The 21,603-nt window shown below is 41.3% G+C and overlaps 1 protein-coding gene across 2 annotated transcripts; it reads left to right on the top strand.

Annotated features, from left to right (window-relative positions):
• Nucleotides 1-11,097: 11,097 nt before the first annotated feature.
• On the top strand, nucleotides 11,098-20,730 carry dnajb6a (DnaJ heat shock protein family (Hsp40) member B6a). Of its 2 annotated transcripts, none has more exons than XM_072669123.1 (10): nucleotides 11,098-11,241; nucleotides 13,588-13,688; nucleotides 13,896-14,005; nucleotides 14,518-14,577; nucleotides 14,809-14,916; nucleotides 15,354-15,503; nucleotides 16,153-16,354; nucleotides 17,105-17,175; nucleotides 19,526-19,687; nucleotides 20,347-20,730. In XM_072669123.1, exons 2-10 carry the CDS (start codon nucleotides 13,624-13,626, stop codon nucleotides 20,412-20,414), a joined length of 996 nt encoding a protein of 331 aa, XP_072525224.1. In that variant the 5' UTR covers nucleotides 11,098-11,241; nucleotides 13,588-13,623; the 3' UTR covers nucleotides 20,415-20,730. The 2 variants fall into 2 exon arrangements, with proteins under 2 accessions (XP_072525224.1, XP_072525223.1); XM_072669122.1 differs by having other exon boundaries at nucleotides 20,344-20,730.
• Nucleotides 20,731-21,603: the final 873 nt, after the last annotated feature.

The following is a 21,603-nucleotide window of genomic DNA, read 5'->3' as shown; positions in this document are numbered from 1 at the left end:
TCTCTGGAGGTATGGAGCTTCACTCAATGCCTTTGGGATGAGTTGGAGTGGCAGGACCAGTCCACCAACAGCAGTACTTGAGCTCACTTATGCTCATATGGAGCTGAATGCAATCAAATCCTCCTCACAGCAATGTTCCAAAAAGCCTTCCTGGAAGAATAGAGGTTGTAACTGCAGCAAAAAGAGAGGACTCCCCATTTACACCTTTGATTTCAGAAGAAACGCTGGATGAGTAGATGCCCTAGTGCTAGTTAGGCAGAACAGACGCCTGATCTGAGATGAAGACCTCGTCTGACGCATCGCTGGCTAAAAAAGCCAGCACATTTGGGAAAGTTCTGGCAGCAATATATTCCCCGGATTACGTCAGCCACGTTTGGGGCAGCATCGAGTGTGCGGCGGTGGACGGCTGTCAGGCTCCCCTGCCAAACGCTGTCCCTATTCACAATGCAGTTTAATTAATGACATCACTAAAAGGCCTACTGCAATGAAGTTTGCATCTAGTTCAATATCCTAAGTGCTCCTGTACCTCTATGGCTCTCTCAAAGCAGCAGCGGCAGTGAGAGAGAGACACACACAGAGAAAGAGAAAGAGAGAGAGAAGGAGACGGATCAATCAATAAAACACTTCCCCTAAAAGAGAAAAATCAACGAGGCCACATCCGAACTTTCAAATGGAGGCAAGAAGGTCAGAGCAGTACTGGCGCTAAAACCCTGAAATACCCACATTTCCACGACCAGCCCTGCTCTTAAAGGGCCCATGCCATGAAAGGTCTGATTTCTGCCCTTGTGATGTCACAAAAACCAACACCACATTTAGGTTACCTGTCATGTAATATACTTATATCCACCTTTTCAGCCCCGCCTATTCAAGTGTAACTAATACAACATATGTCCAGATTTTGCAAATGCACACACACAACTTGCCTAGTCCCTGTAGATAAGTATTGCCAATAGAATCTGACTCTCTGGAGAAGATAATCATGAACCTACTGGGACTATGCCTAATTAATTACAGGCGTGGGCTAGAGGGGTACAAAGCCCCCTGGCATTGAGCTGTGGAGCAGTGGAAGAACTGTGTTCTCTGGATTGATGGTTGGTGCTCCATCCAATACTTTTGAGATGAAGTGGGGATGAGTTGAGGCGGTAATCATTCAACATCCTGACCTCACAAACACGCTTGCCAATGAATGCAATCAAATCCTCACAGCCATGCAATCCAAAATCTTGTAGGAGGCCTTGGACATTCCCTGGACAGCAGAGACAGTTACTCTAACAAAAGCAGGACATACTCTTTAATACCCTTGATTTGAAAAAAAACAATAAATGAGCAGTGTCCCGATACTTTTGTCCATATAGTGTAAGCAGTTGTGCTTTAGTTCAGACCCAATACAGGACAGCCAGTCAGAGCAGAGCTAATTTACATATATCAGTCTTAAAAAGCACATTAACAGATGGTTGTGTGGTTCTGAGCTTCGGCGGTTGTACGGTTATAGTACGGTTCTAACAAACATGTCATCGCTGAAGCCCACATGCTTAAGTGGGGCTCACATGGATGCAACGTGGGCGGGGTGGTGGACATGGGGGTCTGAGTGGTTTTGTACATGTTTTCTTACTGGAACCCATACAATGGGGTTCCCACAGGCCCCAACATTACAGTCCACCCTAATCTCACATGGGTCCCATCTAGGCCCCATGCGCAGTGTACAACCCAGTGGGGCCCATGTTTAACCCCTTCTGGTCCTATCACTGACCTTGAGGGCATCCATATGTGGCACCAACAACATAGAACCCATGGACAAAAGTTTTTTGGTTTCCAGTCGGCTACCCTAAGAGGCCAAACATGGGCATTGTGGGTTTTCTAGGCGCTACCTTTAAATTACTAGGATATAAGGCTCTGCACATCTGCCCATCTTCCTTCCATCATTCCTTCAAAAGTCAGTGTAGCTTTAATTCAGATATCATTAAAAGCATATAGCATTACCAATGGTACCAGTAAAGTGTTCCCAAAGGTTCTTCAGGGAAATAGAGGTGCGTTTCTATAGCTTTCCTCCAAAGAACCCTTTTTGATTCCATTTAGTGTGTTAATGTTTAATGATTCATTTGGATCTGTTCACTAAATGGTTGTGATTTCAGGTATAACTAAGAAGAGAAACTTAGACACGGAAGGTTCTTTAGCCAACCAGAAGTGTTTTTTCTAGGGTATATAGCTCCAACGACACTACTCCAAAGTTCCCCCACAATTAGCTAAAACTGTATCTGCTGTACTGGGAGCAGTCAGGCAACAGCCAAGCTCCTGCAGAGAGAAAAGCAGACAGTGATGTTAATTTCAAAACGTAGCTCGGTTTGCTCACCTGAGAGGAAGGTAAAAGCAGGCTTTCTAATGCTTAGCTGTGAGTAAACTCCAAGGAGGATTTGACGTGCAGTGACATGTAAAAGGGTAAATTCTTGTGGGGCACCACGGGATCTTGTTTTTGACTAATGAATCCCTCACCCCGTCCCAGGTAAAGCAGCGTGCTCTCGTGGTCAGGGTGGTAGTCATGCTGCAAAGTGTCAGGGTGTGTGTTCTTTACATGATTGACAGAAATGAGTAGACGAGGTTTGTACAGCACATACCATAATTGTATTGTATGGATCCTTGGGATGACAGACTGTGCTGGAACGGTAGCGCTTTCTGACAAATCTATAGCTGTAGCACAGTCTGGATGCTAATCATTCTAGTGCACTGGTCAGTGTGTGTCTAATACATAATGATCTGTTTACCAGCTGGTTATGATGGATAAGGTGGTTGAACAGTATAGTTCTTGACCAGCGTAGGGTATGTTTTACCTTGAGTTTGATGGTTTAGCTCGTCTACAATCATGAACATCCTGGCCAAGCTAGACAACCAGTATGACCAAGCTTATAACCACACTGGTCCACCAACGTGACCACACTGGTCCACCAATATGCTCAACCAGTCAACCAGCTTTACCAAACTAACCCAACAGGTTGACCACCTTGACGAGCCGCTTGGTCAAGTTGGTCAAGCTGATAGACCAGCTAGTCCCTCAAGCCCAAATGAAACATACGCTATGGCGCTAGAGCAGGTTAACCGGCTGACTTAACAGCGTAGGCTATGCTTTTCCAGATTTTCAGCAAAGACCAGCTTAGACCATCTGAAACCAGCTCCCAGCGAAAGCAATATAGTACCTTAAGGTTTTTTAGATTTGCCACCATTTTACCATAACTATTTTGCTACGATAATTAAGTTTGCTTAATTTATTTTACATCGGAGTTAGGAGGCTAACTAAGCTAGCTAACAAGTCATCTCTTCTCAAACCATATGGAGGTGACCGGTGATCTCTAATAGACTTGCTAACATGGTTTCTGACACTGTATCAGTGTATCAGACTTTAAGATATCTGCTACTACTGTTTTTAGCTATGCTATGTGTCTTTGTGCTAGCTTCCACTAGCAACTTGTCAGCTACATTAGGCTGATAACTCTCATGCAAAACTAAATAAACAAATTTCTGACACCAAACATACACTGGGATTAAGGAGTAAAATTGGTACAAACTGCAGAAATGGGGCAAAACCACTTTTTCTAGTACTAGTATTGTTTTTGTTTTTGTGAACTGCTACCACATGTTCCTTGTTGGGTAAAGGGCTGCTTTAAGCTCATGATGTTTTGCAAAATACATACATATATGTGCATATATACATATTAGGCAACTACTTCAATGGCTGAATCTATCTGAATTCACCATTTAAATGATTACCACTGCCCTTAATATAGGCTCTCATTAAGCGTGGCTACTCTAAAGCAGAGAGCGTTATTAAACCTGATTAGTCCCCTCTACAGCATGGCCACACTGAGATCTCTGTAGCCGTTTGACTTGGCAAATGTGACTTTTCAGCTCATTTCAATCCGCGTAGCCCCAGTGTGGGCTAAAAGCGGCATGACTTACACTCGTCTTCTACCTCTTCCTCTTCCTCTCGTCCATTCCCCTCTCTCATCCGCTCTCAATGAGCTGCCCATTAAGGGTTTGTGTCCAGGAAACCATTCAGAAAAAGAGACAAAAGTTCATTCTCAGTCACTTTCACTTAACCACCAAGTCGGAATCCTTCATGTTAAAGCAAAGTCAATGCTCAAGCTCTTCACACTTTACCAATCACAAGGACTGCTTGTGTAATTTCCCAAGTTAAAGACATGAGACAGGGTTCTAATGGCCACTGGAATTGTGTTTAGCTGTTTAGCGATGTGTTGACCAGGCAAAACAGCCAGTAATTGGTCAGCTGTAACATTTCACATGCCTCACTGACCAAAAGGCCTCAAAAAACACAGTGTTAACCAAAAGCACACTGACTTCATTGGTACGTTTCTTGAGAAAGCCAGCCAGCCTTAGGTTGTGCTATGACTTACTATGGTTCCAAAGTGATGATGCACAAGGTCCTGTGAAGCCCTCTGCTGGTGGGCAGAGGAAGTGAAGGTAAGTGAAAATGTGATCAAGCATTTAATGCCTTTTTTTGCCTTAAAAGAAAATGGCTCTCCAGGTGCAGTCTTATAGAGTCCCAGCACAGTGAAGGTTTGCATTCTCCCAGTGCTGTTATGCAAAGGTTCAGTCGCACATCTGATGTGCTCAATTTCCTCCTTACTTCAAATGCAGTTGATCAGCCAAGCCATGTTTAGCTTCTTTACTTTTGCACTGGAGATGCAAGGCAAATGTACATTTACAGCTGTTATAGTTATTTATGTATAATCTTTAGGCCTAAATTACCCCACAATTGCCCATTTTTTAGACAACAGTGAATATCACAATATAATATATTTATTTGAGAGCGTGCCTAACAATCTGTCACAGTTTGAGGCAGGTGATGATGCTAACTGGTGACTATAAGGGTCTAGTACTTGTTGGCAACATTAGCTTCAGAGCTCTCATTCAAAATTAACTTATGTCTTGCTGGTCTGAGAGATGGTTGGCAAGTTGGACAAGGTAAAATTGGTTAACTGGTCAAGCTGATCCTGCCAACAGGCAACCGACTGGTCATTCTAATAGACCAGCTAACCTGTCACGCTCAAAGTATAACATATGTTGGTCAACCAGCTAAGCTGGTCTACAAGTTTAATCGGCTTAATTAGCTTGAGATAGCTTTGGTGTTTTTCAGCAAGTGATCCCTGCTGTAGGCTCTTACCTGAACTATAGACGCAAGGTCTAATGTCGTATTGACTACATCCACATTCGCTACTCTTCCTCAGTCAATTAGAATGAGTTCAAATGTGACTGAAGGCTAACTGTTAGCCGATAGCGTTTGTGTCTTTTGGAATCCAAATAAGTGATTCTACTACATGTCTAATACACTGCCTCCTCCATGTCTGACTCTTAAGCATCTAGTGACAACTTTAAAGACTTTCATGGAGACAGAGGAAGGCTCTCTCAGCCCCCTCCACCCACCCTTCCCCAGCACACACACTGATTAAGGCACTTAGCCTACTTCTAATTATAGAGTTAAGAGCGTCTGGATCGATTATTCAGCCTGACTTTGATTTTGCCTTCTCATGAGCTGTTATTTAATAACCTGGGATAAAAATAGATTTCAGCGTCCCGAGGGGACTGGAGAGAAAGAGAAGATGTGACTTTTGAGGCCCTGAGTAGAACTTGGTAGATTTATGCTAGCTAAGCCTTCCTCATAAAGAACACAGTGCAAGCCTTGGCAAACCAACATGGCTCTGTGGCAGTAGGTCCCAAAGTCAGTTTCGGGGGCTGCTCTCCACACACCTGAACAAATGTTTGAAAAGAGAGCCATTCAGAGTGTTTTTGGTGTCCGAAGAAACGTATCGTCTTAGATTATCCATTATATTTACTATTGAAACTCACCAGTAATAAAATAGACCAGTCTATTAAGTTTTATATGTAATGTTGATGATTTTCAGATCTCTATATATTTTGAGCCCAAAACCTTCTAAAAAATATTGCATTTGTCATGATTTCATGTAATAATTAAATACAAATCAGTGATGGAGCTTTTAGAGGCATTAAACTTAAATCTTCAGAGGTCTGGTCGTTAGCACCAACTCTGTCCAAGTTGGCAAGCTTCCCACTTTTTGAGGTTGTTAACATCTTAATTATGCTAAAACTGTGGGGAAAAATCTGTACAATTTCCTCTAATACTAAGTTCTGCTTACAGCAACAGTGACTTGTACATATCCCGCTTTGAGAGATGCTTACTGGCATTGCTAGCTGCTACTACACTGCACTGTTATGCTGTAACATTAGCAAATAGCTAGCCAGCTAGTCGGTTAACTGCTTGTAAATTAGCTCTCATTTGTCAAAGGTTGGAATTGAGTAGGATTTCAGTATTTACTGATTGGCATAGTCATAACACTGTGTCACGTTCCTCTAACTGCTACACTGCTATCTGCACTACCTCAGTGGTTAGAGCACCAGAGCACCCTTATGGGTTCAGTACCCGGGCTTGGAAGGCTGCCACTGTTGGACCTTCACCCTGTCTGCTTCTTGGGTGCCGCGACAATGGCTGCCCACCGGCGGTGTGTTCACTGCACAGATGGGTTAAAGGCCGAGGTCAAATTCCAACACAAAATGGTCTTACTTCAACAGTTAAAAGCAGGTTTTGCATTTCATTATAAATCAATGATACAAATCAGTGACTTACAGACTTACAGATTCCTGCTGCCTTTAATATATACTCCACCTGGACCTGCATCATTTGCCGAAGCTGCCCCAAGCTCCAACGACCAGGTTCTAGGTCTACTATACTGCTTCTACTGTATCTTACCGCAGTGCCAATGTGAGTAAAGCACGAAAGGTCTTCTGATGTCCTCCTCCTGCAGTTCGTTTCTCTCAGGAACATCTGGCTTGCTTTGTTCTCTGTGGCACATCTGTGTATCTTTCTTTTTTTTATGCAGAAGGCCTCAGCACTATGTCAAAGTTACCATAATCACAAAGAAGGCAGCAAGCAATACCACTGGCAGCCTCTCACACACCAGTCCTATACAAAAAATGCAATATATTGGACTTCTGACTCATATTTCAATATATTATGTTAAGTGAAGGAATATATCACTCACATGTTGTAATATATTTGCCCTTATATATGTGTTATCTAAGTATTCTGCTTAGCTTTACTCACACTGGGCTCTGGGACAAACCACGGTACATCCCAGCATAGAGCGATTTAATGAGTTCATGCTGCAGTTTTTCAAATTTTAGAACTCTGTTAATTTTATAAACATTCGGTCTGTTTTTGTAAAAACTGATTATATCCGATGTAGCCTTGCTTTCATCTTTTACACACCCGTGCTACCTGGATGTGTAGCTGACATGAAGCAGGAGTCCATGCTCTTTGCCTCCCTTTTTTAATGGTTTTATGGGCGAATGGTCAGTCGCAGAAACAGCTCCCACTACATAAAAACACAGCGCAGAGAACCACACCACTAAATAAAAAGAGTACACATGGGTTTGAGGGCATTGCAGTAGCACACGCTTCTCCCAGTGTCTCTAGCTACACCTTTCACGCATATACAGGAAAAGCTAATAGCCCAACATAGCTGCCACCATCTGTAGTTCTGCGGTTTATAAAAAAATTCTATGTGGTAAATCATTTTGATTTACAGAGCGGACATCACTGTCTCAGATGATGGTTGGTTGTGTTGTTGTGTCTGACGTTTGCTTTTTTGGATTTTACACTGGCACTACAAGGCTAACGTAGCTAGCAAGTAGGGGCAGTGGTGGCTCAGCGGTTAGAGGTTATCGATAACAGGGTTGTGGGTTCGATTCCCGGGCTCGGCAAGCTGCCACTGTTGGGCCCTTGAGCAAGGCCCTTTACCCTCTCTGCTCCCCGGGCGCTGGAGTTGGCTGTCCACCGCTCTGGGTGTGTGTGTGTGTACTCACTGCCCCTAACACGTGTGTGTGTGAGTGTGTGTTCACTACCAGATGGGTTAAATGCGGAGGACACATTTCGCTGTACAGTGTACACTGTACAGTGACAAATACGTAAAAAAAATACGTAAAAAAAGTAATGAACGTTTGCATATGCTGATTAGCATTGTGCAAAAACTGCATGCCTATCACTGTTGGGTTGTTACGAGTTTTTTGACATATTGTAATTTTTAATCTTGGGCAAAATAACAACTTGAATTTGGGAGCTCTCTCTGCAGCAACTGTTGTTTTGAGCTGTGTAGCGTCATTGGTGGTAAGGTGTGAAAGCGAATATGCAAATATGACTTTTTTGGCCATTCACGTGGGAAAATTGAGATTTCCCAGTTCCGACATTCTTTGAAAGAATGCTTATGCTACTCTCATAAGGGTTTTCACCCTTAGGTTAAAAATCCATTTGAATGTCCATCCAGCTCGGAAGTCCGATCCATTAAGTCTGATGCTGGGTTTGAGTGCTCATCAGAAGGTGGTATTGACCATATAGTTAACTAGTAAATACAGCTTCACTCCGTTGGGTGCTTGTTGGAAGATCCGCAGACTAAGCAAGGAGATCCATAGGATATCCCAAGACGTCCACAAACACTGTGAAATGTCAAATGAAAGGAATTAATATAAGTCAACTAAACATTAGAATTGAACAAAAAATAATATGATTAAAAACTGACTTTAAAAATATTTGGAAAACACGTAAACTCGTGTATCATCTAGAATCCCAAGTTTCCAACTTGACTTTGACTGTTCGCGTGCAGTTTACATGTGGTACAAATTATATTTGCTAATTTCGGACACCACTCGAACCCAGGACGAGATTCCCAATCCAATCGTTTCAATTGTGGCCCCCATAGCTTGTTTTCAGCTTGTCAAACCGACAGCTATTTGTATAATATGCTAATTGTTTAAGTCATTACTAACCACAGGGAGTTACGTAGGTAATAGTTAGCAGGTTACCTTGATTAAAAACAACAACAACAACAACAAATAAACAAACCAAACAGAAGAGTGTTAATGCTGGTCTGGTGTTGGTGTGGTGCTGGTTGACCAGTATACCAGAGTGCAAAACACAAAATATGCTAGTTTCTGAAGCTAATCAATTCTAGCACTAAAAAACATTTGGAACATCATGCTAATTGGGGTTAATAGAAAGCTACATTAGCGTTATAGCTTCAGTGTGTAATTTCCGAAGAGCTTCAGAAGTGTTTTGGCGACCACAGTGTGAAAACTGTGTAAATTAGCATGAACTATCACTTTAACCTTGCATGTAAACGGTGCTAGCTCAGTGAGTCTTGCTACAGTAGTAAACATTGCCATGGTTTGTCCAGAAATGCACTTCTTTTGATGTTTCCTCAGGAGAAATAACTCCTCGTTGTGATTAGCATGTGAACCCGTTCTGTTGCTAAAGTGCTAGCAGCATCTGGACTGTATAAGCCATGAGAGCGGTCATGACAAAGCACTTGAGCTGTTGAGCTGTTTTACAACCCTGCGTAACAAGATGCAGATGAGCATTAGAGCACAAAAGCAGCACCTGTTTCCTCCGCTATTCCCTGTTCTGACCCAGATTTCTAAGATATTGTGCTCAATGGGACTTAACATTGTGACTTGGGGCTAATGCCAGTCAGTGTCTTCAGCTTTACGCTCCTGTCCTGTCCCGTATTGTCTACAGCAGGCCTTCACTGCCCATCAAGTGCGGGACACTACTTTCTTTGTAAAATGAGAATTTTATCAATGTTTCAAAAGGGGAGGCAAAATACGAGTGTGATATAAGTGAGTGAAGAGTGAGGAAGCAGGACAAATGGGTAAGAATTGTCCTGCTCGTAGGGCCGAATTTTCATGGCTAGACGGCTGGCTCAGAACATCAGGCAGGTCCTGTGTGGTGTTACCGGTAGGCAGTGGTCAGTACCTACCAAAAGTACTCCAAGAAAGAACAGTCCAGTGAACTGGCTACAGGGTCATGGGTGCCCAAGGTTCATTGATGCGATCCATAGGAAAACCCACCTCACAGAACTTAAAGAATCTTGGTGCAAAATACCACAGGACACCTTCAGAGGTCTCACGAACCCCAGTGTTAAAATGCGTGTAACTATTCCCTAATGTTTGTATGAACCGGCTCTTCCAGCTTTTCTGATAAAATCAATTATATTAATAGAGAGTTTGTCCCCCTTGCTGTGGGAAGATGGGTGTTGGAACATTGCTGCAAGGAGGGTTTGATTGCAATTAGCCATGTGACAACATAGTTGATTAGTTCTGCCTTTCCAACTCATCCTAATGGATTGGTTTGAGTTCCATCACTCCACACATATTTAATATTATTTCATTCAGACAACCAAAGGCTTCTCACTCAGGCATATTAATGTGTGTGAGGTGTGTAGGGTCATGCAGGACCAATAGAGGGAGCCCTTTCCTTATACATACAAGCCACTACAAATTTCTTGGTCTTTGAAATTTGGAGATTTAATAGAAAATGTATGAGTAAAAAAGTCAAATAATAATAATAATAATAATAATAATAATAATAATAATAATAATAATAATTGTTTGTTGTAAGATATGGTCACTAGAAATAGCAGATATCTGCCCTGGCCCAGAATTCCTCGTTCGTTTCTACTAAAATATACAGTTGCCATCAGCTGTCAATCACATTTTCGTTAATGTGTATATATTGTATACATGTATACAAATATATGCAAATACTGTTTATTGCTTTATTTAATATATTGATTTAATATATTGAGGAAAAACATAAAACTTAAATGTGGGAAACACAAATGTTATGGCACATTTGATATGTTGTGATTCATTAAATGTATCATATATATAAGATATTAATTTTCGCTTAGAAAATCAATCCATTTGCCCATTTGAACCGTAAAGCTTACTAGATAGGCATACGAGATAGGTCGCGTCCCAATACAGGCACTTGTACACTTCACATACTGCAATAAGGCTCGCATTGCTACTAATTTACATACTGGCGTTATGTATTTGGGACACAGCGGTACTGTTGTAGTATAGTAAAGTAATGATCATGCTTCCTGTAAGTTTATATCGCTAAGCATTTCTCCACCTTTCTGCGTAGTGTTTGGAGTGAGGGTGTGAGATTTGGGACGCACCCGGATCCTTTACAGGACGTTGCGCCATAAACCAGCAGGTTAATCAGCCACATTATCGCATTTCGCGCATGCGCACAGCCACTCTGGAAGGGAGCTTTCGTTGTATTAGCAAGTACGCCTGAAAAACAAACCGTTTTAGGGATAAACTCAGTGAAACGCCGCTCGGAGAGGGTTGCACCTGCCGTTGGCAGTGAAAAAGGTACGTGACTGTGGAGGAACTGTATAGAGAAGGTCCGTTTTAAATGCTGTTCACCTGGAAATCCAGCTTGTTTTGCAGTGCGATGAGGAAGCTAGCGCTAGCTGGCTAATGCAGGATAGCGATAGCTAACATAACGATGCAGCCTCCGGGGGTTTCCTGTGTCTGTGAAATAGAAAGTGCCCCCACGACGACGGAGTGATGTTTAAGATGTGGTCAGTGGATGTATGTTCATATATAAACACAACAGCAGCTTATTATACGAGCGAATTCGCTTCGAGGCTCTCCGCTGAGCTCCGTGCTGAAGAGTAGGGAGATTCAGTCACCCGTGAAGCACAGAGGAGGTCTGTGTGGAGACTGCAGTTGCTAATGCTAAACAACAGATATATGTCCAAATGTTTGTGGACACCCCTTGTAATGAACGCGTTCAGTTACTTTAAGTCTGATGTGAAAATGCACACAAAAAAGAGCAAAAGCACAGCTTGGCTAGTCTCTTAATAGACGACTTACTGCCAGTAAACATGGACCTATTGGCACCATGCTGCCTAATGCCAGGCGTGGGCTAGAGGGGGGTGTAAAGCCCCCCAGCAGCATTGAGCTGTGGAGCAGTGGAAGAACTGTGTCTGAGAACATTGATGGTTGGTGCTCCATCCAATACTTTTGAGATGAAGTGGGGATGAGTTGAGGTGGTGATCATCCAACATCCTGACCTCACGAACATGCTTGTCAATGAATGCAATCAGATCCTTACAGCAATGCTCCTCCAAAATGTAGTAGAAAGCCACCTTCTCCCACTAAATTAAATCCCTCTAAAGCTGGGTTTTTTTGAATACCCTTGATTTGGGAAGAAACAAGAAATGAGCAGTGTCCCAATACTTTTGTCCAAGGTTATATTATATAATATAGTATACATCATCTTTCCCCCCAGCTCATGTCCGAGTATGCTACCTTTTACTGGAGGACATGGATGTGGTTCCTGTGTTTATTCAGAAAGAGTAACAGGGGCACATCTGATACCTCATAGCCATTTTTTTTATGTGCCTATCTGAGGATGTTCAGGTCAGGGGACTATTGTCCAGGCAGTAGCAAAACCTTCAGCTTGCAGCTCTTTGAGGTAGTCTAGTTTATTGTGTGCCACTGACTGCAATAAAAGCCCACAGCATGATTGATCCACCTCCTTTGTTTAACATTTGGAAAGGGGTTCTTTACATAAATGTCTGTGTCCTTTTCTTTCTCTCCTCCTTTTGAAGACCAGTTCATCCTAACTGTTTACAGTAACAGACATGTTGAACAGGGGTGCCTGAATTATTGCACACTGCTGTAGATTAGATTACCACAGACAGGAATTTCAACACCTTTCCTAATAAAGTCCTGGAAAAGAGGAGAATTTGTGGTAATTACCGGCATCGTCTTGTGGGCGGAGTTCTTGCACGCTCCTCCTGATCGCCATGGAGACTGCAACACCTACTGCGAAATTAAAGAGGCTGTTTGTGTTACTGGGACTAAAAGGCCGATGTATGTTCATGAAGATCTCTGTAGTTTGGATCGGCTGCCTGATTCAAAAGGCACTTATGGTTTATTTGGAATAGTGGTTCTCAATCCGGTCCTCAAGGACCTCCATATGACGTCTAATTTAGAATTCAGAAATTGCACACCTTGTAATGATCATTGTCTTTGTAATTGCCTCATTATTGATATGACCTATCTATGACAAATTGTCTAATTATTTTAATGCTCAAGTGACTAATGTGGTGAATAGCGTCTCTGTTGTTGCTACTCTGGTTCGACACACTGCTAACTGCTAGAGCTGGGCAATATGATGATATTTTATCGTATTGTGATACATTTTGTTATGATACACAATATGCTTTTCTAAGCATATTGAGAATACTGTTGGTGCTTAATAAACACTGATCAGCTGCAGGTTTCATTACAGACAGTGTCATTAGACTGGTTTAATTAGATGAAGTGAAGCAGATATCGCCCAGCTCTACTAACTGCACTGTGTAACTGTGTAACACTGTATAAAGCAGGCAGGACAGAACTCCCAAGAACTGCGTAACCCAAGTTATATTGGTGTAAAATCCTGTAAGATGACTCTACTGCCTCAGACCATGCGATTCTTTCACTTGTAATATAATTTCTTTATCTCTCATCCAGAAAAGCCTGTGTTTAGTTTGCGCTTCCACAGATCCACCTAAAACAATCAGGAGCAAGTAATGCCAATTCATGCATAGTGCTGCTTTAATTGAAATCTTGCTTAAGTAGTGTTCTTTAAACTACAGGCTTCATTCAGTGTGTTCTTTATTGAGATGCGTCTAATTAAATGTTTGTGTTTGTTTGATTTAGGTCGTCACAGCTTGAACTAAGGGTTTGCGTGAAGCCATGGTGGAGTATTACCAGATTTTAGGAGTGCAAAAGACTGCATCTCCTGAAGATATTAAGAAAGCGTAAGTGTCTTTATTGTTCACTGTTGGGCAGTGTTTGTGCTCATTTTTACCAGCACAGCTGTAGAAACAGAACAGGAATGCAAATAATAATAAACACTATTTTTCCTTATTTCCTGTTTTTGATTATATTTTGTTCCTTAGCCCAGATTTTAACCTGTAAGACTTTGGACTGTGTGCTGAACTCTTTTGTCTCGTTTTCTTCTGTAGGTACAGAAAACTAGCTTTAAAATGGCATCCAGATAAGAACCCAGACAACAAGGACGAGGCTGATAAGAAGTTTAAAGAGATCTCTGAGGCTTATGAAGTTCTCTCTGACGGTAGGCCCTGATGTTATTGTTTCATCTCTAGTCTTTGGTTTTAATAAATGGAATATCGGACCACCTGTGCTTACAAGTTGTTCGTTTAGGAGTGTGGACAAGTTGATCAGTTAAATTTTTTTGTTTGTGAAATTTTGAGGGGAAATTTTATTATCTATCTTTAGCATTTTAAGCATTTTAATGTCTATTAACTCTTGTAACCAAGTCAGTGGTGGCTCTGCCACAGTTGCTGGAGTATACTTGGTACTTACCAAGCCAAATGTCCCAAGAAATGGGGCATTGCTCAAGTAGTTAGTCACACAAATTTCCAATTTAAACAATTTAAAGATGTTAATATTATGAGTAGTGGAATATTTTAAATTGGCTGAATTGCATGCATTCAAAACATTGCACAAATCACACAAACAGTAAAGTGCTCTGTTTTGGGTTTTTTTGTTTGTTTGTTTTTCTCATTGATTTGCTAAAAGTAAGGTCACAGTTGTAAGTAATCTTCCTGTCCTGTTTTTCTGCAGCTGACAAGCGGAGTCTTTATGATCGGTATGGTAAAGAAGGCTTATCAGGAAGGGGAGGAGGTAAATGTCTTTTAATAATTGATTAACATCATAACATAATACATTACCAATTGAATTGACTGAAACTGAAACAGTTCAATAGTACTGACACAGCAGTGTGCTGACTCTGTTGGCTTACTGTAAAGTAATACTGTAGATTTACTGTAATGTTCTTCATTTAGAAGCTGCATGAAGTAGAACTACCACACAGGCTTATGTTTCGTTTCCTCTCTGTTACTCTCCACTTTAAAGGAGGACATTATCATAACGGTGATCCCTTCGAAGGATTTACATTCCGCAATCCAGAAGATGTCTTCAGGGAGTTCTTTGGTGGTCAAGATCCGTTTGCTGATTTCTTTGGTGAGTCAGACTTAAATACGGAGAAATTTACTTTTGCATTTTGCAATTTTTAAATACAGCTCTTAGCTTAAGTTGACTATAGTATCTAGTTATACATCAAAAGCCAAATTTGCAAAAGCATGTAAATATATAGCTTGCAAAAAATATATATATCAATTTGATCTAGATGCAGGGGCACACCGCTCCAGTCCTGGAGTTCTGGTTTCCTGCTAATTTTGGTGGTTGCCCTGCACAAGCACACCCACTTTGTCTCATAAGTAACTGATGAGTTATATCAGGTGTGTTTGAGGAAGGCAGCTACCAACCAGCCCTCCAGTACTGGAGCTGTGGACTCTAGAGTTACAGCATTTCTCATTCTGTCACAGACCTGCTTTTTCAGTATGTAGGAGTGACACATTTGAAAGTGGAGCTGTTGTCTTTGTTGTGACTTCTTGCAGGGGGCGATCCGTTTAGTGATGATTTCTTCTTTGGTGGTGGGCGGCGGCACCAACAGCGCGGCATGAGCAGGAGCAGAACGGGTGGCTCATTTTTCGGGGGGTTCGGAGGCTTCCCTTCATTTGGACCAACTTTTTCTTCTTTTGATGCAGGTCAGCCATTAAAAAAAATATGAAATGCCATGCAAAAAGATTAAGAGTAATAAATCAACATGAAGCAGTAAGTTTTTACACTATTGTAGTAATAAGATAACAACATAAAATCAGGTTCTAGCTGTGTTTTTTCTGATTTAGTTTTTGGTTCCCCTGTCTGTTTATAAAATAAGCCTGAATTTCAGTCAGTGATGACAAAAATTGCCCCCCAAAAAACAAACATTTACTACTGGGCATTTTGATTATTGAGACTCTTAATATCAGATATGGTTTCTATATTCTATATTTTCTGTAAGGTGTAGCAATCTGTGTTTTACACATGCATACATACACACCTTTGAGTCTAAGCATACAGACCCTCTCTTGCATATGCTTACCTAGACATTACCTTACAAGGATTTGGCTTAGATATTATTTATGAATAAATATTGTTTACATCGTGAGGATTCTTTTAATAAAGGTTTTAATACAACGCTATTAACCTAACAAATAACATCCTGCAGATATTAGATAAATGGAGGAGGTCAGTGTGTTAATAGGTCAAGTAGTACCTTATTAAAGGTAATAATTGATGGAACTTCTTTCAAATCTCAGACATCCGGGTGCCCATACAGTATAAACATTGTCTTTGTGTGTTTGTGTGTTTCAGGTTTTGGCCACATGGGGCATATGGGTCACATGGGGCATATGGGTCACATGGGGCATATGGGTCATATGGGGCAGTTGGGAGGAGGGGGATTCACCTCTTTCTCCTCCACCTCCTTCGGGGGAGGTGGCAGCAGCATGGGAAATTTCCGCTCAGTGTCCACATCTACCAAATACGTCAATGGCAGGAAAATTACTACAAAAAGGTATGATCTCTGGACAAACCTGCTTTAATTATTGTGATGTAAACGGTCTAGACCAAGTCTTTTTGTATTGACATTTGTGTTTGGCAATTTTTCTTTTTTTTAAACAAGCTTTGGATGTAGTATGGAAACATCACAAATGTTTAGCAGTTAAGCCTACTGCTGGGTGTATTGATCTCAAATCAATATCAAGATTAATTAAACATTTTGCCTTGATTACGATCAATGAACCATTATATAAGCTGCTGGAGTTGCTCTGTTGGCTCAGTGTTGGAGTTCTCCAGACTGGACAGGACGTTGTCACGTAACATCACATGCAGTAATATGATTTTAAAGAGACAGTGCATGAACAATGGGTGCACAGTTGGGAAAGTGATGACAATTAAAAAAAAATCTAAATGATAAAAAAAATCTAAATGATCAACATGGGCAAGATTACGTTTATTAGAGGGTTTGAAAGTCTGTTTCTGTTTATTTTGGACTAATTGCTCATCCCTGGTTAAAGCCCCATCCATTTACACTGATGTTTTTGTTGACTGACTGCTCTTTGAATCAGGTACAGTACAGGACAGCCAATCAGAACACAGCACCTTTATTTATATGGAGAATATAAAACAAACCTATTTGGACAAGTAGATGTTTATAATGACCATCTTTTTGGTCATTGGGATTTAAATTTAAAAGTAAAATTAGTTCTGTATTGTTGCTTTTTTTTTTTTTTTACAAATAATTTTTGTCCTCTTTCTATTGCAGAATCGTAGAGAACGGGCAGGAACGAGTAGAGGTCGAAGAAGACGGACAGTTAAAGTCATTAACCATAAATGGTAAGGAACACCTCCTCCGACTGGAACACAAGTAATATGCTGGAGCCTACTCGGCACAAATTTGAGCTCTTAGCAGAGTTAGGACTATTATTGCTCAGATGTATGTACTTTGTTTTCCCCCCTCTTAGCATTTTTTTAGATTAAAGTTATTGTTGTCTCTGAATTTTTTTTCTGTTAATATATTTATGATCCAGACTGTCAGTATTTGGTGCAGGGTGCATATACTGTTTACTTTTGTTGGGGACTATGGTGTGAGAGTAGTGCTTTCTTTTTTAGCGTTTTTGTTCCATATGCACTTTGCCGTGTCGCAGTTTCCTTATAAATGCACATTGTCTTTTGAATAGTGCTTTTGTGCTACAGAAGAATAAAGTGCATTGTGTATTTAACAAAAGCATGACTTTGTTTCTCCATCTGAGTACCAGTGTTGAATTTGAATAAGTAACCCTTGCTTTCTTTTAAAACCTGTCAATAATCTTGTCTGACCATCTGACGTTCTATCTTTGTAAATGTTAGTAGAGTGATAGGCCAATTGTACTGATATGCAAGTTTCCTTTTTTAAAAAAAACAACTAAAAAAAACTAGTAGGATCTTTTGTTCTGGATACATGTATGCCAGCCAAAATTTGTTGAGTCTTAATGTTATTATTAAGTAACCTGATGGGCATCAAGGTTAACAATGTAAGTGATATATGAATATAACTGAATTTTGTGTACTTTGTAAGCAAATTTCAAACCAATAAATGAGTTTCATCCTTTTTTGAGGATGTGGCAGCTTTGGGCTCTGTGTAGTTGCTTTTTGGGAGAGTTGATTTTAACCCAATCATTGCACCGTCCTTGTTGCTGCATGTTTGCTTGCGTAACTAACTACTAATTCCTTCTGCAGGAGAAAATGTTTGCAGTGATTCTTGCATACTAAACACTTTGACAGCATTAATTAGTAACTCATAGTCCTGTAGTTTTTATTTTTTTGGTTTTATTATTTAATAGTCGTACATAATGTTTTTTTTTTTTTCTTCTTCTTAAAATGTGTTTAACTAACTAGGTTTTTTAGTCAGAGTTTAGACTTCAAAAGCCTCTGAAGTTAAAGTTACTGCTCATGACTTTACAGGTTTAGTCCAAACATTTTCTAGCCAGTGGTTTAAGTTTTCCAATGGGGGCGGCATGCACAGCTAAACGGTGCACTGTTTCCCAAAAGCATCTCAGTGGTAAAGATTATCTTAACTGGTAGAGAGCGTGCGAGAGAGAGAGAGAGAGAGAGTGAGTTTAGAGTGATGCTCGCACAACCATTTAGGAGTCATCTTTGTTCTAATATCCTTCCTTAGTCTTAAAACTAATTGTTCTTACATTTTTTCTGAGACACCCCCCGCGATTGGGCATAATCATAATAATCTTTGTTTGTTTCTCCCCCTGATTGTGACTAGACCTAATCACAACCTCATTGGTTCTGAGACCACCTCCTCACTGCGACTGGTCCTAAACACAGCTATCTCTGTTTTGGGACCTCCCCCTGACAGCAATTGTGCCTACTCATCACCTTCATGAGACCTCCCTCTGTCTATGACTAGGCCTAATCACAACCTCATTGGTTCTGAGACTTTCCTCTGACTGCGATTGGGCATAATCACCACCTTGTTTGTTTTTAATCTCCCCCTGACTACAACTGGGCCTAATTACCACCTTGTTTACTCTGAGACCTCCCCCCTGACGGCGATTGGACCAAAAAATAACCTCATTGTTACGGAGACCTAAGATTGGTTCTATTCAGCCTTACGTTTGTTCTGAAACATATCCCGTAACCATCACCTTCAGTGTTTTAGACCTCGCCCTGAGTTGAGTTGACTGGGTGCACTGCTACATTTGTTCAGAGACCTCCCCCTGACTGTGATTGGTCCTGTTCACCGTTATGTTTGTTCGGAGGCCTTCCCCTGACTGCTATTGGCTGTAATCAGCGCTACTTGCACTGAGTTGAGTTGACTGGGTGTGCATCAGAAGTGTAATTTCAATTGAGGTCTTCTGTTGTTTGACATCCCTGCCCACTTTAGTAGCTTTGTGGAAAAACTACAGGTTGTTAAGAATCAGCAGTTCTTATTTAGACCAAGTAAATAGGCTGAGATCTTCTGCATGCATGGCTCAGAACTAACCATGACTGTGCTCATATTGTGCTTTAAGTGATATTGTATGGATCTTCAAGGTACAGTATGTAGATTTGGTGTTTCTAAATTGTTGTGCATGGCTGTAGCATCCTCAAAGAAACTGCGTTTGGAGTATTGGCTTTAGAGAGAAAAATACTGTGCAGTTTTTTACCACGTTGCCCCTCCCCCCCTCATGAAATGCCCCACCCCTCTCTCTAGGAAAGGCCCTTGAGTTAGGTCTAGGGGAGGAGCAAAAAGCAAGCAAAGCGCTCCCTCATTCTTCCTCCAGCTCCAGCTCCTCCTCCTCCTCATCCAGCTCCTCCGGATCTTCTCATTCTCACCCCGGCCAGAGGGAACAGGAGAGTAGAACCCAAGTTAAAGGTCAGGATCTTCTCTGTCTGTTCATCAAGCTAGCTTGGCTAGCTGCCTAGCAAGCATGCTAGCTGTGGTGTGTGTGTGTGTGTGTGTGTGTGTGTGTGTTTGTGTGTGTGTGTGATGCAATTAAATGTGATGTAAATGTAGCTTTCATTCATTCATTGTTGTCAACTTTTTAAAGGGCCCATGTCAAAAATGAGCTGTTCTAGTTTTTTGTGATGTCATAAAACCCAACACTGTTACCCATACCTACCTGTTCTGCCCACAGCGGTTTAGCCCTGCCCCTGTAACTTAAATTGCACAGTGTTTCAGCCTGGCTGTTTTTTGAATGAGGTGCAAAACAGGGCAGCCAGTCAGTGCCAAGCTAATTCATATGCACTATATGGACCTATTGGCAAACTGACTTCTCTACAGAGACCAAACATGCGGTGTGTATGCGTGCACTTGCGCATCTGTGTCAGCAACGGGTGCAACTTAAACTAGCTGAATGCATTCAATAGAAGGGATGTCCACAAACATTTGGACTTGTACTGTATATTAACCATAAAGGGGCAGTGTAGGGGAGGGGATCACTTTCAGAATCCTCTAACATTTTAATGGTCACTTATGCTTAATGCCAACTGGTGTCCAGTACCTTTCGTTCATTAAGTTGTTTTTCTCAGCAGAGCAAAGTGGCGTGAAGAGGAAGCGGCCCACGCCGAACGGGGAGCCAAAAAAATACAGAGAATCTTGAAATTGTTTCTAAAGAGGCTGAGCACATCTGCAGCAGTCGGGAATTGTAAGTGTGGAATTCCTGAATGACAGCTGGATGGGTTGTATCTTTTGTTTGTGTTTTGTAATGGTTTAAAATGTGCAACTAATGTCTTTTGATCGTGAGTAACTGCAGTAACTGTAAAACTATTTTTTTTTTCATTATTATTATTATGGAAAAATGCTAAAAAGATGTAAAGACAAACTAACCAAAGGCGTTAGATCTTGAAGCACCTTTCTGTTTTGAGCATTTGTAGTTCATTTCACTGCTATTTTCAGAAGTAAAGAGCTTTTGGCAATGCCGTTTTCCAGTGATCTTTGCTTGGATGCAGAGCAAGGCAAGTGTTAAAGGGGAGTTCCATAGATCAGTGTTCTTCAAATCCAGCCCTGGAGGGCCAGGGTCCAATACAGTTTGGGGATTTCTCCACTTGGATCACACACCTGGATCAAATTGTCTGCTTATTACCAGGTGTAGTCCGTGTGTTTAAGCAGGGAAATTACCAAACTGTGTTGGGCACTGGCCCTTTAGGCCTAGATTTGAAGAACCCAGCCATATATTGTCAAAAAAACACTCTGAACACATTTAGAGAGGGATTTGGCGTGGAATTGTGGTTCACTGTAGATAAACTGTGGTTAGTGTGGTGCAATGGATAACCACTACCTGCCAGTGACCAGGGTTTGATTCTCCATCGGGGTGACTATTCTGTGCTACACCAATACAAGTCCTTGGGCAAGACTCCTAACACTACACTGGCCCACCACTGTCACCAAGTCGCTCCGGAATAGAGCGTCAGCTGAAATGGCATAAAATGTTAACGAGTGATTTCTTTACAGTGGTGGTGAATGGACCCAGCATGATGTCAGCATGAATCTACAACACAACTATAAGCCATTCACCACTAATGGGAGGTCCTGAAATCCTTTCAGTTTCTGAATTCATGTGTGCAGGACATACTGACCAAACCTAGACACTTCTACCACAGTTGCAGACACGCTCTTGAGTTTACTGGCTTTTATATGTATATATACTTATACAATACTCTGAATGCAAATGTGATGAAGAGTCACAAAACAGCACAGACAGCGTTTCCAGGAAAGTACTGACCCTATAATAATATTCTATTATATGAAAACACTTCTCAACTCCCTCTTCTGCTGAGCTTCAAAACACT

This window comes from Salminus brasiliensis, chromosome 23 (genome assembly GCF_030463535.1).
Source record: "Salminus brasiliensis chromosome 23, fSalBra1.hap2, whole genome shotgun sequence".
NCBI classification, from domain to species: Eukaryota; Metazoa; Chordata; class Actinopteri; order Characiformes; family Bryconidae; genus Salminus; species Salminus brasiliensis.
Note: the sequence above shows the minus strand (reverse complement) of the source record. Positions and strands in the feature narration are given on the sequence as shown.